This window comes from Myxine glutinosa, chromosome 5, assembly GCF_964187855.1.
Source record: "Myxine glutinosa chromosome 5, kmMyxGlut1.1, whole genome shotgun sequence".
In the NCBI taxonomy this organism is placed as follows: domain Eukaryota; kingdom Metazoa; phylum Chordata; class Myxini; order Myxiniformes; family Myxinidae; genus Myxine; species Myxine glutinosa.
The window spans coordinates 2331203-2348750 of record NC_136265.1 but is presented as its reverse complement, the minus strand read 5'-3'; the positions used below and the strand labels follow the sequence as shown (position 1 = coordinate 2348750).

At 51.8% G+C, this 17548-nt stretch overlaps 1 protein-coding gene and 1 long non-coding RNA gene across 2 annotated transcripts in view; one reads left to right on the top strand and one right to left on the bottom strand.

The window, feature by feature from the left end:
• Positions 1-17548, bottom strand: part of LOC144892193 (uncharacterized) — a 477241-nt gene that overhangs the window by 446700 nt on the left and 12993 nt on the right. The window lies entirely within an intron of this gene.
• Positions 10353-17548, top strand: part of LOC137428036 (receptor-type tyrosine-protein phosphatase H) — a 329265-nt gene continuing 322069 nt past the window's right edge. The window contains exon 1 of the mRNA XM_078777499.1: positions 10353-11783. Coding sequence (XP_078633625.1) covers positions 11712-11783 — 72 coding nt within the window. The 5' untranslated portion in view covers positions 10353-11711. The remainder of the gene's footprint in view (positions 11784-17548) is intronic.

Genomic DNA, 17548 nt, shown 5'->3' with positions numbered 1-17548 from the left:
GGGTGGTTTGCCATTGCTTTCCGGGCAGTAGAGTTACACTGGGTGGTTTGCCATTGCTTTCCGAGCAGTAGGGTTATACTGGGTGGTTTGCCATTGCTTTCCGGGCAGTAGGGTTATACTGGGTGGTTTGCCATTGCTTTCCGGGCAGTAGGGTTACACTGGGGGGTTTGCCATTACTTTCCGGGCAGTAGGGTTATACTGGGTGGTTTGCCATTGCTTTCCGGGCAGTAGGGTTACACTGGGTGGTTTGCCATTGCTTTCTGAGCTGTCGCGTTACACTAGGTGGTTTGCCATTGCTTTCCGAGCAGTAGGATTACACTGGGTGGTTTGCCATTGCTTTCCGAGCAGTAGGGTTATACTGGGTGGTTTGCCATTGCTTTCCGGGCAGTGGGGTTATACTGGGTGGTTTGCCATTGCTTTCCGAGCAGTAGGGTTACACTGGGTGGTTTGCCATTGCTTTCCGAGCATTGGCGTTACACTGGGTGGTTTGCCATTGCTTTCCGAGCAGTAGGGTTACACTGGGTGGTTTGCCATTGCTTTCCGAGCAGTAGGGTTACACTGGGTGGTTTGCCTTTGCTTTCGGAGCAGTCGGGATGCACTGGGTGGTTTGCCATTGCTTTCCGGACAGTAGGGTTATACTTGGTGGTTTGCCATTGCTTTCCGTGCAGTCGGGTTGCACTGGGTGGTTTGCCATTGCTTTCTGAGCAGTCGGGTTGCACTGAGTGGTTTGCCATTGCTTTCCGGACAGTAGGGTTATACTTGGTGGTTTGCCATTGCTTTCCGGACAGTAGGGTTACACTGGGTGGTTTGCCATTGCTTTCCGAGCAGTGGGGTTACACTGGGTGGTTTGCCATTGCTTTCGGAGCAGTGGGGTTACACTGGGTGGTTTGCCATTGCTTTCGGAGCAGTGGGGTTATACTGGGTGGTTTGCCATTGCTTTCCGAGCAGTAGTGTTACACTGGGTGGTTTGCCATTGCTTTCCGAGCAGTAGGGTTACACTGGGTGGTTTGCCATTGCTTTCGGAGCAGTAGGGTTACACTGGGTGGTTTGCCATTGCTTTCCGAGCAGTAGTGTTACACTGGGTGGTTTGCCATTGCTTTCCGAGCAGTAGGGTTACACTGGGTGGTTTGCCATTGCTTTCGGAGCAGTAGGGTTACACTGGGTGGTTTGCCATTGCTTTCGGAGCAGTAGTGTTACACTGGGTGGTTTGCCATTGTTTTCCGAGCAGTAGGGTTACACTGGGTGGTTTGCCATTGCTTTCGGAGCAGTAGGGTTACACTGGGTGGTTTGCCATTGCTTTTGGAGCAGTGGGGTTATACCGGGTGGTTTGCCATTGCTTTCGGAGCAGTGGGGTTACACTGGGTGGTTTGCCATTGCTTTCGGAGCAGTAGGGTTACACTGGGTGGTTTGCCATTGCTTTCGGAGCAGTAGGGTTATCATGGGTGGTTTGCCATTGCTTTCCAGGCAGTAGGGTTACACTGGGTGGTTTGCCATTGCTTTCTGAGCTGTCAGGTTACACTAGGTGGTTTGCCATTGCTTTCTGAGCTGTCGGGTTACACTAGGTGGTTTGCCATTGCTTTCTGAGCTGTAGGGTTATCATGGGTGGTTTGCCATTGCTTTCCGGGCAGTAGGGTTACACTGGGTGGTTTGCCATTGCTTTCTGAGCTGTCGGGTTACACTGGGTGGTTTGCCATTGCTTTCTGAGCTGTAGGGTTATCATGGGTGGTTTGCCATTGCTTTCCGGCAGTAGGGTTACACTGGGTGGTTTGCCATTGCTTTCCGGGCAGTAGGGTTACACTGGGTGGTTTGCCATTGCTTTCCGAGCAGTAGGGTTACACTGGGTGGTTTGGCATTGCTTTCCGGGCAGTAGGGTTATACTGGGTGGTTTGCCATTGCTTTCCGGGCAGTAGAGTTACACTGGGTGGTTTGCCATTGCTTTCCGAGCAGTAGGGTTACACTGGGTGGTTTGCCATTGCTTTCCGAGCAGTAGGGTTACACTGGGTGGTTTGCCATTACTTTCCGGGCAGTAGGGTTATACTGGGTGGTTTGCCATTGCTTTCCGGGCAGTAGGGTTACACTGGGTGGTTTGCCATTGCTTTCTGAGCTGTCGCGTTACACTAGGTGGTTTGCCATTGCTTTCCGAGCAGTAGGATTACACTGGGTGGTTTGCCATTGCTTTCCGGGCAGTAGGGTTACACTGGGTGGTTTGCCATTGCTTTCCGAGCAGTAGGGTTATACTGGGTGGTTTGCCATTGCTTTCCGGGCAGTAGGGTTATACTGGGTGGTTTGCCATTGCTTTCCGGGCAGTAGGGTTATACTGGGTGGTTTGCCATTGCTTTCCGAGCAGTAGGGTTGCACTGGGTGGTTTGCCATTGCTTTCCGAGCAGTAGGGTTATACTGGGTGGTTTGCCATTGCTTTCCGAGCAGTAGGGTTACACTGGGTGGTTTGCCATTGCTTTCCGGGCAGTAGGGTTATACTTGGTGGTTTGCCATTGCTTTCCGGGCAGTGGGGTTATACTGGGTGGTTTGCCATTGCTTTCCGAGCAGTAGGGTTACACTGGGTGGTTTGCCATTGCTTTCCGAGCATTGGGGTTACACTGGGTGGTTTGCCATTGCTTTCCGAGCAGTAGGGTTACACTGGGTGGTTTGCCATTGCTTTCCGAGCAGTAGGGTTACACTGGGTGGTTTGCCTTTGCTTTCGGAGCAGTCGGGATGCACTGGGTGGTTTGCCATTGCTTTCCGGACAGTAGGGTTATACTTGGTGGTTTGCCATTGCTTTCCGTGCAGTCGGGTTGCACTGGGTGGTTTGCCATTGCTTTCTGAGCAGTCGGGTTGCATTGGGTGGTTTGCCATTGCTTTCCGGACAGTAGGGTTATACTTGGTGGTTTGCCATTGCTTTCCGGACAGTAGGGTTACACTGGGTGGTTTGCCATTGCTTTCCGAGCAGTGGGGTTACACTGGGTGGTTTGCCATTGCTTTCGGAGCAGTGGGGTTACACTGGGTGGTTTGCCATTGCTTTCGGAGCAGTAGGGTTACACTGGGTGGTTTGCCATTGCTTTCGGAGCAGTGGGGTTACACTGGGTGGTTTGCCATTGCTTTCGGAGCAGTAGGGTTACACTGGGTGGTTTGCCATTGCTTTCGGAGCAGTGGGGTTATACTGGGTGGTTTGCCATTGCTTTCCGAGCAGTAGTGTTACACTGGGTGGTTTGCCATTGCTTTCCGAGCAGTAGGGTTACACTGGGTGGTTTGCCATTGCTTTCGAAGCAGTAGGGTTACACTGGGTGGTTTGCCATTGCTTTCGGAGCAGTAGTGTTACACTGGGTGGTTTGCCATTGCTTTCCGAGCAGTAGGGTTACACTGGGTGGTTTGCCATTGCTTTCGGAGCAGTAGGGTTACACTGGGTGGTTTGCCATTGCTTTCGGAGCAGTGGGGTTATACCGGGTGGTTTGCCATTGCTTTCAGAGCAGTGGGGTTACACTGGGTGGTTTGCCATTGCTTTCGGAGCAGTGGGGTTACACTGGGTGGTTTGCCATTGCTTTCGGAGCAGTAGGGTTACACTGGGTGGTTTGCCATTGCTTTCGGAGCAGTGGGGTTATACTGGGTGGTTTGCCATTGCTTTCGGAGCAGTAGGGTTATACTGGGTGGTTTGCCATTGCTTTCGGAGCAGAAGGGTTACACTGGGTGGTTTGCCATTGCTTTCGGAGCAGTGGGGTTATACTGGGTGGTTTGCCATTGCTTTCGGAGCAGTAGGGTTACACTGGGTGGTTTGCCATTGCTTTCGGAGCAGTAGGGTTATACTGGGTGGTTTGCCATTGCTTTCCGGGCAGTAGGGTTACACTGGGTGGTTTGCCATTGCTTTCGGAGCAGTAGGGTCACACTGGGTGGTTTGCCATTGCTTTCGGAGCAGTGGGGTTACACTGGGTGGTTTGCCATTGCTTTTGGAGCAGTGGGGTTACACTGGGTGGTTTGCCATTGCTTTCGGAGCAGTAGGGTTACACTGGGTGGTTTGCCATTGCTTTCGGAGCAGTGGGGTTATACTGGGTGGTTTGCCATTGCTTTCGGAGCAGTAGGGTTATACTGGGTGGTATGCTATTTATTTCGGAGCAGTAGGGTTACACTGGGTGGTTTGCCATTGCTTTCGGAGCAGTGGGGTTATACTGGGTGGTTTGCCATTGCTTTCGGAACAGTAGGGTTACACTGGGTGGTTTGCCATTGCTTTCGGAGCAGTAGGGTTATACTGCGTGGTTTGCCATTGCTTTCCGGGCAGTAGGGTTACACTGGGTGGTTTGCCATTGCTTTCGGAGCAGTAGGGTTACACTGGGTGGTTTGCCATTGCTTTCGGAGCAGTAGGGTTACACTGGGTGGTTTGCCATTGCTTTCCGAGCAGTCGGGTTACACTGGGTGGTTTGCCATTGCTTTCCGAGCAGTAGGGTTACACTGGGTGGTTTGCCATTGCTTTCTGAGCTGTCGGGTTACACTGGGTGGTTTGCCATTGCTTTCTGAGCTGTAGGGTTATCATGGGTGGTTTGCCATTGCTTTCCGGGCAGTAGGGTTACACTGGGTGGTTTGCCATTGCTTTCTGAGCTGTCGGGTTACACTGGGTGGTTTGCCATTGCTTTCTGAGCTGTAGGGTTATCATGGGTGGTTTGCCATTGCTTTCCGGGCAGTAGGGTTACACTGGGTGGTTTGCCATTGCTTTCCGGGCAGTAGGGTTACACTGGGTGGTTTGCCATTGCTTTCCGAGCAGTAGGGTTACACTGGGTGGTTTGCCATTGCTTTCCGGGCAGTAGGGTTATACTGGGTGGTTTGCCATTGCTTTCCGGGCAGTAGAGTTACACTGGGTGGTTTGCCATTGCTTTCCGAGCAGTAGGGTTACACTGGGTGGTTTGCCATTACTTTCCAGGCAGTAGGGTTATACTGGGTGGTTTGCCATTGCTTTCCGGGCAGTAGGGTTACACTGGGTGGTTTGCCATTGCTTTCTGAGCTGTCGCGTTACACTAGGTGGTTTGCCATTGCTTTCCGAGCAGTAGGATTACACTGGGTGGTTTGCCATTGCTTTCCGGGCAGTAGGGTTACACTGGGTGGTTTGCCATTGCTTTCCGAGCAGTAGGGTTATACTGGGTGGTTTGCCATTGCTTTCCGGGCAGTAGGGTTATACTGGGTGGTTTGCCATTGCTTTCCGGGCAGTAGGGTTATACTGGGTGGTTTGCCATTGCTTTCCGAGCAGTAGGGTTACACTGGGTGGTTTGCCATTGCTTTCTGAGCAGTAGGGTTATACTGGGTGGTTTGCCATTGCTTTCCGAGCAGTAGGGTTACACTGGGTGGTTTGCCATTGCTTTCCGGGCAGTAGGGTTATACTGGGTGGTTTGCCATTGCTTTCCGGGCAGTGGGGTTATACTGGGTGGTTTGCCATTGCTTTCCGAGCAGTAGGGTTACATTGGGTGGTTTGCCATTGCTTTCCGAGCAGTGGGGTTACACTGGGTGGTTTGCCATTGCTTTCCGAGCAGTAGGGTTACACTGGGTGGTTTGCCATTGCTTTCCGAGCAGTAGGGTTACACTGGGTGGTTTGCCTTTGCTTTCGGAGCAGTCGGGATGCACTGGGTGGTTTGCCATTGCTTTCCGGACAGTAGGGTTATACTTGGTGGTTTGCCATTGCTTTCCGTGCAGTCGGGTTGCACTGGGTGGTTTGCCATTGCTTTCTGAGCAGTCGGGTTGCACTGGGTGGTTTGCCATTGCTTTCCGGACAGTAGGGTTATACTTGGTGGTTTGCCATTGCTTTCCGGACAGTAGGGTTACACTGGGTGGTTTGCCATTGCTTTCCGAGCAGTGGGGTTACACTGGGTGGTTTGCCATTGCTTTCGGAGCAGTGGGGTTACACTGGGTGGTTTGCCATTGCTTTCGGAGCAGTAGGGTTACACTGGGTGGTTTGCCATTGCTTTCGGAGCAGTGGGGTTATACTGGGTGGTTTGCCATTGCTTTCGGAGCAGTAGTGTTACACTGGGTGGTTTGCCATTGCTTTCGGAGCAGTAGGGTTATACTGGGTGGTTTGCCATTGCTTTCGGAGCAGTAGGGTTACACTGGGTGGTTTGCCATTGCTTTCGGAGCAGTGGGGTTATACTGGGTGGTTTGCCATTGCTTTCCGAGCAGTAGGGTTATACTGGGTGGTTTACCATTGCTTTCCGGGCAGTAGGGTTACACTGGGTGGTTTGCCATTGCTTTCCGGGCAGTAGGGTTACACTGGGTGGTTTGCCATTGCTTTCGGAGCAGTAGGGTTATACTGGGTGGTTTGCCATTGCTTTCGGAGCAGTAGGGTTACACTGGGTGGTTTGCCATTGCTTTCGGAGCAGTAGGGTTATACTGGGTGGTTTGCCATTGCTTTCCGGGCAGTAGGGTTATACTGGGTGGTTTGCCATTGCTTTCCGAGCAGTAGTTGGGGCAGGAAGTTGTAATTTGTTTCGGGTGCCCGCAGTTCGCGAAACAGCAGAATGAGGGTTTACTGCCTGGTCGGGATTCGGACCCAGGATGCACAACTTCGAGACGAGTGTGGTATTCATACTTTCTACCATACACCATATACATGTATAAAGAGCCCAAATACCATGTTCAGACTTCCTGGGTACCTCGTACCCCCTACAAACCGCCTCCCCCCACTCCTTTCACATCTTCGGACCCCAACCCCCTTGCACCCAACCCCACTGTACCCCACCTACCCCCCAACCCCACTGCAGCCCAATCCCACTGTACCCCACCTACCCCCCAACCCCTCACATCCCGCCTACAGCCCTACACCCCACCCCCTTGCACCCCACAAACCCCTCCAACCCCACTGTACCCCAACCCCACTGTACCCCAACCCCACTGTACCCCAACCCCAATGTATCCCAGCCCCACTGTACCCCACTGCACTCCAACCCCACTGTACTCCGCCTTTCCCCCAACCCCTTACATCCCGCCTACACCCCACCCCCTTGCACCCCACAAACCCCTCCAACCCCACTGTACCCCAACCCCACTGTGTCCCAACCCCACTGTATCCCAGCCTCACTGTACCTCACCTTTCCACCAACCCCACTGCACCCAACCCCACTGTACCCCGCCTACCCCCCCCCCCAACCCCTTACATTCCGCCTACACCCCACCCCCTTGCACCCCACAAACCCCAACCTCACTGTACCCTACCCCCACTGTAACCCGCCTACCCCCCAACCCCACTGCACCCTACCCCCAACCCCATTCCCATTTTTCGCCATATCTGTTTTGGCATCAAAATGTTAATCAGAAATTCCTGAAATTTGGGTCGAAGTTAATTTTTGTGTGAAATTCCTTTCGTGAAATTAATTAATAATTTTAATCTCGTATTTTAAGAAGTTTTCATTGTTTACGTAAAATACTATTGATCATTCAAATCACCTGTGAACCCAAAACCTGGACAACTACAAGGGGTCCCATTCCTTGTCCTTCATCCGAAGCCTCCCTCCTCTCTGCTCACCTTTCCTTGCCCTTCATCCGAACCCTCCCCCTCTCTGCTCACCTTACCTACCTCCTTCATCCGAACCCTCCCTCCTCTCTGCTCACTTTACCTACCTCCTTCATCCGAACCCTCCCTCCTCTCTGCTCACCTTACCTACCTCCTTCATCCGAATCCTCCCTCCTCTCTGCTCACCTTACCTACCTCCTTCATCCGAACCCTCCCTCCTCTCTGCTCACATTACCTACCTCCTTCATCCTAACCCTCCCTCCTCTCCGCTCACCTTTCCTTGCCCTTCATCCGAACCCTCCCTCCTCTCTGCTCACCTTACCTACCTCCTTCATCCGAACCCTCCCGCCTCTCTGCTCACCTTACCTACCTCCTTCATCCGAACCCTCCCTCCTCTCCGCTCACCTTTCCTTGCCCTTCATCCGAACCCTCCCTCCTCTCTGCTCACCTTACCTACCTCCTTCATCCGAATCCTCCCTCCTCTCTGCTCACCTTTCCTTGCCCTTCATCCGAACCCTCCCTCCTCTCTGCTCACCTTACCTACCTCCTTCATCCGAACCCTCCCTCCTCTCTGCTCACCTTACCTACCTCCTTCATCTGAAACCTCCCTCCTCTCCGCTCACCTTACCTACCTCCTTCATCCTAACCTCTCTCTCCTCTCCGCTCACCTTACCTACCTCCTTCATCCGAACCCTCCCTCCTCTCTGCTCACCTTACCTACCTCCTTCATCCTAACCCTCCCTCCTCTCCGCTCACCTTACCTACCTCCTTCATCCTAACCTCTCTCTCCTCTCCGCTCACCTTACCTACCTCCTTCATCCGAACCCTCCCTCCTCTCTGCTCACCTTACCTACCTCCTTCATCCTAATCCTCCCTCCTCTCCGCTCACCTTTCCTTGCCCTTCATCCGAACCCTCCCTCCTCTCTGCTCACCTTACCTACCTCCTTCATCCGAACCCTCCCTCCTCTCTGGTCACCTTACCTACCTCCTTCATCCTAACCCTCCCTCCTCTCCGCTCACCTTTCCTTGCCCTTCATCCGAACCCTCCCTCCTCTCTGCTCACCTTACCTACCTCCTTCATCCGAACCCTCCCTCCTCTCTGCTCACCTTACCTACCTCCTTCATCCTAACCATCCCTCCTCTCCGCTCACCTTTCCTTGCCCTTCATCCTAACCCTCCCTCCTCTCCGCTCACCTTTCCTTGCCCTTCATCCTAACCCTCCCTCCTCTCTGCTCACCTTACCTACCTCCTTCATCCTAACCATCCCTCCTCTCCGTTCACCTTACCTACCTCCTTCATCCTAACCCTCCCTCCTCTCCGCTCACCTTTCCTTGCCCTTCATCCGAACCCTCCCTCCTCTCTGCTCACCTTACCTACCTCCTTCATCCGAACCCTCCCCCCTCTCTGCTCACCTTACCTACCTCCTTCATCCTAACCATCCATCCTCTCCGCTCACCTTTCCTTGCCCTTCATCCTAACCCTCCCTCCTCTCCGCTCACCTTTCCTTGCCCTTCATCCTAACCCTCCCTCCTCTCCGCTCACCTTTCCTTGCCCTTCATCCGAACCCTCCCTCCTCTCCGCTCACCTTTCCTTGCCCTTCATCCTAACCCTCCCTCCTCTCCGCTCACCTTTCCTTGCCCTTCATCCTAACCCTCCCTCCTCTCCGCTCCGCTCACCTTTCCTTGCCCTTCATCCGAACCCTCCCTCCTCTCCGCTCACCTTTCCTTGCCCTTCATCCGAACCCTCCCTCCTCTCCGCTCACCTTTCCTTGCCCTTCATCCGAACCCTCCCTCCGCTCCGCTCACCTTTCCTTGCCCTTCATCCGAACCCTCCCTCCTCTCCGCTCAACTTTCCTTGCCCTTCATCCGAACCCTCCCTCCTCTCCGCTCACCTTTCCTTGCCCTTCATCCGAACCCTCCCTCCTCTCCGCTCACCTTTCCTTGCCCTTCATCCTAACCCTCCCTCCTCTCCGCTCACCTTTCCTTGCCCTTCATCCTAACCCTCCCTCCTCTCCGCTCCGCTCACCTTTCCTTGCCCTTCATCCTAATCCTCCCTCCTCTCCGCTCACCTTACCTACCTCCTTCATCCTAATCCTCCCTCCTCTCTGCTCACCTTACCTACCCTTCCCTTCCCCTTTGTTCTCACCCTCCCTCCTCCTCGCGAGGTTTTTCTTTTGTTCGTGTTTTACTTCTCAAACTAAAAGTCCATGAAGTGTGGAAATAAATTGGAATGAAATCCATGGGAAACCAAAAGAGTGAAACGTGCAGGATTTGCGCGATTGGTGGAGAAGGAGGAGACAAAGGTCGTTGGTTGCGAAAGAGGAATAACAACCGTTTTGGGATGTCGAATGTTTGAAGGGATAACTTGGATTTATTGGTGTTCATGGAAACAAGAACGTGAGTCGTGAAACTATTCCCGACAGAAATCGACCACTCACGAGGTCTCACGTGGGAATGAGTGTCACGTGGGAATGAGTATCACGTGGGAATGAGTATAACGTGGGAATGAGTGTGTCACGTGGGAATGAGGATCACGTGGGAATGAGTGAGTGTTGTGCCTCATGGATTGAATCATTTGGTGGCGAAGGGTCGTGGCCAGGAAGATGCTTCGGAGTTCTCTCTTTCTTATCCGAGTGGTGCAGGTTCTCGGGATGATGGGACAAGTCAGTCCTCCTCCTAGGGACGGGCCTCGTCTGACCTGCTTGGGACAGGACGAGCCCGACCTCCTCCTACGGATGGTACCAGTCCAACCTCCTCCTTGGACGGGACTTGTCTAACCTCCTATAGATGGGACTAGCCCGACCTCCTCCTATGGATGGGACTAGCCTGACCTCTTCCTCGGGAAGGGATTAGCCTGACCTCCTAGGGACGGGACTAGCCTGACCTCCTCCTATGGATGGGAAGAGCCCGAACGACCTCCTATTGATGGGGACAAATCTGACCTCCTCCTATGGATGGGACGAGCCCGACCCTCCTCCTCCGGAAGGGATTAGCCTGCCCTCCTCCTCGGGAAGGGATTAGCCTGACCTCCTATGGATGGGACTAGCCCGACCTCCTACGGATGGGACTAGCCTGACCTCCTCCTCAGGAAGGGATTAGCCTGACCTCGGGACAGGACTAGCCCGACCTCCTCCTATGGATAGGACTAGCCCAACCTCCTCCTATGGATTGGACAAGTCCGACCTCCTACTGTGGATTGGACAAGTCAGACCTCCTACTGTGGATGGGACTAGCCCGACCTCCTCCTACGGATGGGACTAGCCTGACCTCCTCCTCGGGAAGGGATTAGCCTGACCTCCTCCAATGGATTGGACAAGTCCGACCTCCTCCTGTGGATGGGACAAGTCCGACCTCCTCCTGTGGATGGGACAAGTCCGACCTCCTACTGTGGATGGGACAAGTCCGACCTCCTCCTGTGGATGGGACAAGTCCGACCTCCTCCTGGGGACTCAGACTACAATTCAGCAGCCGGAGCACCTTCTAACAGCCGGAGCACCTTCTAACAGCCAGAGCACCTTCCAACAGCCGGAGCACCTTCCAACAGTCGGAGCACCTTCAAACAGTCGGAGCACCTTCAAACAGTCGGAGCACCTTCAAACAGTCGGAGCACCTTCAAACAGTCGGAGCACCTTCAAACAGTCGGAGCACCTTCAAACAGTCGGAGCACCTTCTAACAGCCGGAGCACCTTCTAACAGCCGGAGCACCTTCTGAAAGCCGGAGCACCTTCTGAAAGCCGGAGCACCTTCTGAAAGCCGGAGCACCTTCTGAAAGCCGGAGCACCTTCAAACAGTCGGAGCACCTTCAAACAGTCGGAGCACCTTCTAACAGCCGGAGCACCTTCTGAAAGCCGGAGCACCTTCTGAAAGCCGGAGCACCTTCTGAAAGCCGGAGCACCTTCTGAAAGCCGGAGCACGTTGAAAGGGTGCAGCACATTGTGATTTGTCTGTAAAACTCGCTCAACCAGTTTTGGTGGAACATTCGTGAGTGAACAGATAGTCTCGTCTCTTTCCCTCCCTCTTCCTCTTCCGCTTCCTCATTTCCCCTTTTTAACTATAATTCTCTCTCGAAGCTTCTCTACCTTTAATCTCCCCTTGTCTGAATTCCACGAGTCTCCGATTTCCCATGAGTTTCTCGGATTTTAACAACTAATCATCGTCCGTTTTACCTGCTCGGAGGTGTCGTTACATCGGGTAAGGTCTTGGGCTTGTACACCGAGCGCACACCTCCTCACACCATGGCTGACATCCTCGAGGTGGAACCACAGCGATGGAACCTTCAGCAGGTGCTTCTCCTTGTGGTCCTACAGGTGAGGCGTTTATGTCCGTGGTTCGTTGTGCGTACACACCTCGTTTGTCTTGTCATTTCCGACATCTTGTTTAGACAGGTAAGAGCACATTGACACCTTCTACTTGTGGGTTCCACCACAGTCGCTTTGACTTTGACAAGACCTATGGTCAGAGACAGTCTACACCGGTAGTGCTGCATCACGGAGTACATCTCAGAGGGAATGCTTGCTTTTTGTCCTGCAGTTGTATGAAACATTTCTTCATATTCTTTGTGCGAAGTGGAAGTTGGGAAACACCTTGGTCTGATTTCCAAATTTCCTCCGTTAGTTGAGCGTAATATCGGTCTTGTTACATCAGGACCATCAGGAGTGAATATTATACACTCACCTGGTGGGATAAAGAGTGAATATATGATGGGATAAGCAGGGGTTACCAGTCCCATTAGGTTCCATTGTGGGATCCGCGCCTGATTACCAGTCCCATTAGGTTCCATTGTGGGATCCGCGCCTGATTACCAGTCCCATTAGGTTCCATTGTGGGATCCGCGCCTGATTACCAGTCCCATTATGTTCCATTGTGGGATCCGCACCTGATTACCAGTCCCATTAGGTTCCATTGTGGGATCCGCACCTGATTACCAGTCCCATTAGGTGCCATTGTGGGATCCGCGCCTGATTACCAGTCCCATTAGGTTCCATTGTGGGATCCGCACCTGATTACCAGTCCCATTAGGTTCCATTGTGGGATCCGCACCTGATTACCAGTCCCATTAGGTTCCATTGTGGGATCCGCACCTGATTACCAGTCCCATTAGGTTCCATTGTAGGATCCGCACCTGATTACCAGTCCCATTAGGTTCCAATGTGGGATCCGCGCCTGATTACCAGTCCCATTAGGTTCCATTGTGGGATCCGCGCCTGATTACCAGTCCCATTAGGTTCCATTGTGGGATCCGCACCTGATTACCAGTCCCATTAGGTTCCATTGTGGGATCCGCGCCTGATTACCAGTCCCATTAGGTTCCATTGTGGGACCCGCACCTGATTACCAGTCCCATTAGGTTCCATTGTGGGATCCGCACCTGATTACCAGTCCCATTAGGTTCCAATGTGGGATCCGCGCCTGATTACCAGTCCCATTATGTTCCATTGTGGGATCCGCGCCTGATTACCAGTCCCATTAGGTTCCAATGTGGGATCCGCGCCTGATTACCAGTCCCATTAGGTTCCATTGTGGGATCCGCGCCTGATTACCAGTCCCATTAGGTTCCAATGTGGGATCCGTACCTGATTACCAGTCCCATTAGGTTCCAATGTGGGATCCGCGCCTGATTACCAGTCCCATTAGGTTCCAATGTGGGATCCGCGCCTGATTACCAGTCCCATTAGGTTCCATTGTGGGATCCGCGCCTGATTACCAGTCCCATTAGGTTCCAATGTGGGATCTGTACCTGATTACCAGTCCCATTAGGTTCCAATGTGGGATCCGCGCCTGATTACCAGTCCCATTAGGTTCCATTGTGGGATCCGCGCCTGATTACCAGTCCCATTAGGTTCCATTGTGGGATCCGCACCTGATTACCAGTCCCATTAGGTTCCATTGTGGGATCCACACCTGATTACCATTCCCATTATGTTCCATTGTGGGATCCGCACCTGATTACCAGTCCCATTAGGTTCCATTGTGGGATCCGTGCCTGATTACCAGTCCCATTATGTTCCATTGTGGGATCCGCACCTGATTACCAGTCCCATTAGGTTCCATTGTGGGATCCGCGCCTGATTACCAGTCCCATTAGGTTCCAATGTGACTTCAAAATATCTCAACAGCTTCGTTTTACATATGGATAATTAGGAACAGAACAGGAGAGAAAATCATTAGGATTAGGATTTTATCCCTATTATATTTATTTCATTGCTTGTTAACAAAGATACAAACGAAACTAAACTAAAACATGCAAGTTTTAAGCCGTTTTACTTATCTAGTGAGATTGTTGCTGCTGTTTTGTGCAATCAGAATATGGAATCGGGGTGCAGTTCGTGACAACGCTACTCGCATATCATCGGACACATCAAGTCGATTTGTCCACTTTGATGTCAGGTTCCATAATGCAGAGAAACCTGTTTGACAGAGATACGTCGTTGTGAAGGGAACCAACACATTGATTGTCCTCACTATAGTTACTACTTCAACGTCCCCAATCGATCAACTTTCGCAGCTCAATCAATTTTCACGGACCGGGTGTTTATGGACACGGATATCCGGGTATTTTTGACGGACACGGATATCCGGCCGCCCCATTTATGTTATTGCATTATAATGAATGTGAATGCCCTTTTGAACCCCCGTCGCACCGCGGAGCGAAAGGGGGACTCTGGTTTTCCCCTCCCTCCGTCCGTGTGTGCGTCCGTCCGTGCGTCCGTCCATGCATGCGTGTCCGTCCGTCCGTGCGTGTGTAAGCGAAGGACCGAATTCTAATTTGGTGTGCGGGTGCAACCCACGTCAAAATCCAAGATGGTCGCCGCCATGTAGGTCTGAACCTTGTGAGCGGAATATCTTCAAAATAAGCGTTATGCCTAGGTCCCCTGTCGGTGAAGTGATGAGTTGACAAAGTGGAAGAAGCAAGGCGGCCATCTTGGATTTTGACGTGGCGACCCAATTTTCAATAGCGTTCTTCCTTATGCGTAGATACACCCACACACCAGATTAGAAGTTGGTACTTCGCTTATTTTTCAAGATATTTACCCTGCAAGGTTCAGACATATACATGGTGGCGGCCATCTTGGATTGTGACGTGGCGACCCAATTTTCAATAGCGTTCTTCCTTATGCCTAGATACACCCACACACCAGATTAGAAGTTGGTACTTCGCTTATTTTTCAAGATATTCCACTCAAGGTTCAGACATACATGGCGGCGGCCATCTTGGATTTTGACGTGGGTTGCACCCGCACACCAAATTAGAATTCGGTCCTTCGCTTACGCACGCACGGACGGACGGACACGCATGCACGGACGGAGGAGAAAACCATAGTCTCCCTTTCGCTCCGCGGTGCGACGGGGGACAATAAGCGAAGTACCAACTTCTAATTTGGTGTGTGGGTGTATCTCGACATAAGGAAGAACGCTATTGAAAATTGGGTCGCCACGTCACAATCCAAGATGGCCGCCACCAAGTATATGTCTGAACCTTGTGAGCGAAATATCTTGAAAAATAAGCAAAGTACCAACTTCTAATCTGGTGTGTGGGTGTATCTACGCACAAGGAAGACGCTCTTGAAAATTGGGTCGCCACGTCACAATCCAAGATGGCCGCCACCAAGTATATGTCTGAACCTTGTGAGCGAAATATCTTGAAAAATAAGCGAAGTACCAACTTCTAATCTGGTGTGTGGGTGTATCTACGCACAAGGAAGACGCTCTTGAAAATTGGGTCGCCACGTCAAAATCCAAGATGGCCACCTTGCGTCTTCCACTTTGTCAACTCGCATCACTTCACCGACGGGGGACCTAGGCGTAACGCTTTTTTATATTTAAATATACTTTGAAAACTTTGAATATCTTCACATAAGTAGGCTTACTACTCACTTGTTTTGCAAATGTTTTCACCAAAATCAAATTGAGAATGAGGTCGTAATTGCCGTAATTTCCGTTTTTCTGTTCTTCTACTAATGTCCTATTATGGCCGCCAATCTCATGTAATGTGGGGCCGACATCATGTGACAGCACATTGGCTCAGTGTGAACTTTGACCCCGCCCTAATCGCAATGTAAATGTTCTCATCGTCATGTCAATCGTGCATTGTAATCGCATGCATTCGCCCGGGGGCGTGCAGCTGACTTATTGGGATTTTATTAGAAAATTGAATTTATATTTGTTTGAAATATAATGATACAAATATAATTTGTTTTGAAATATATATATTTATACTTAAATATATATTTATTACATATTTAAAGTTGATATTTTATTGAATTTATTACAATTTATTATGATAATTTATTACGAGTCCCATACCCCCAGATTTTGGTCCCCATACCCCTAAAGGGGTATGGATGGATACCCCAAGTTAAGAACCCCAGTGGTAGATGAACAAACTTCATCAAGTTGAATGGAACTGCCAAACCAAACCACACGAAACAAATTAAGCAAATCTTGTGTTCAGAGTTGTTCCACTTCCCATTTATTGCACGAAATGAGGGACTTATTGGGAGAACCACAGCTGGGGAAAACAGTTTCCATATCACAAACACAGGCTGTCAACCACTTCTCTTTTCAACCCTCTCAAAAATATGATTACTTGACACAAACACACACACAGACACACACACAGACACAGACACACACACAGACACACACACACACACACACACACAGACACACACACACACACACAGACACAGACACACACACACACACAGACACACACAGATACACACACAGACACACACACAGACACACACACAGACACACACACAGACACACACACAGACACACACACACACACACAGACACACACACACACAGACACACACACACACACACACACACAGACACACACACACACAGACACACACACACACAGACACACACAGATACACACACAGACACACACACACACACACAGACACACACACACACACACAGACACACACACAGCCACACACACACACACACACACACACAGACACACACAGACACACACAGACACACACACACACAGACACAGACACAGAGATGCACAGAAACACACACACATGCACACACACACACACAATCGTTTTAAGGCCATTTTCTCTGCTAGAGTGTGGGGGGGGGGGGGGGGGGGGGTTAGCCTTGCAGACCCCATGACAATCATGGTCCCCTTTTTGAAGCAATGTTTTACGGCCGGATACCCTTCCTGTCGCCAACCTTGTTAGTCGCCTATTGCGACACACAGGGAATTACCAGTGAACTGGTACTCGATTTGCCTACCTCAGAGGAATGACAGGCTGAGTCAACCTCCATGGCGTTAATTCTGCGATCGACCGGCATTCGAACCCAGGATCCTAGGTTCCCAAGCCGGCACCCTAACCGCTATGCTAACACCCAAGGATCCCAAGCCGGCACCCTAACCGCTAAGCTAACACCCTAGGATCCCAAGCCGGCACCTGAACCGCTAAGCTAACACCCTAGGATCCCAAGCCGGCACCCTAACCGCTAAGCTAGCACCCCAGGATCCCAAGCCGGCACCTTAACCGCAAAGCCAACACCCTAGGATCCCACGCCGGCACCCTAACCGCGAAGCCAACATCCTAGGATCCCAAGCCGGCACCCCAACCGCTAAGCTAGCACCCGAGGGTCCCAAGCCGGCACCCTAACCGCTAAGCTAGCACCATAGGATCCCAAGCCGGCACCCAAACCGCTAAGCCAACATCCGAGGATTCCAAGCCGGCACCCTTACCGCTAAGCCAACATCCTAGGATCCCAAGCCTGCACCCTAACCGCTAAGCCAACATAATAGGATCCCAAGCCGGCACGCGAACCGCTAAGCCAACATCCTCGGATCCCAAGCCGGCACCCTAACTGCTAAGCCAACATAATAGGAACCCATGCCGGCATCCTAACCGTTAAGCCAACATCCTAGGATCCCAAGCCGGCACCCTAACCGCTAAGCTAACACCCTAGGATCCCAAGCCAGCACCCTAACCGCTAAGCTAACACCCTAGGATCTCAAGCCGGCACCCTAACCGCGAAGCCAACATCCTAGGATCCCAAGCCGGCACCCTAACCGCTAAGCCAACAT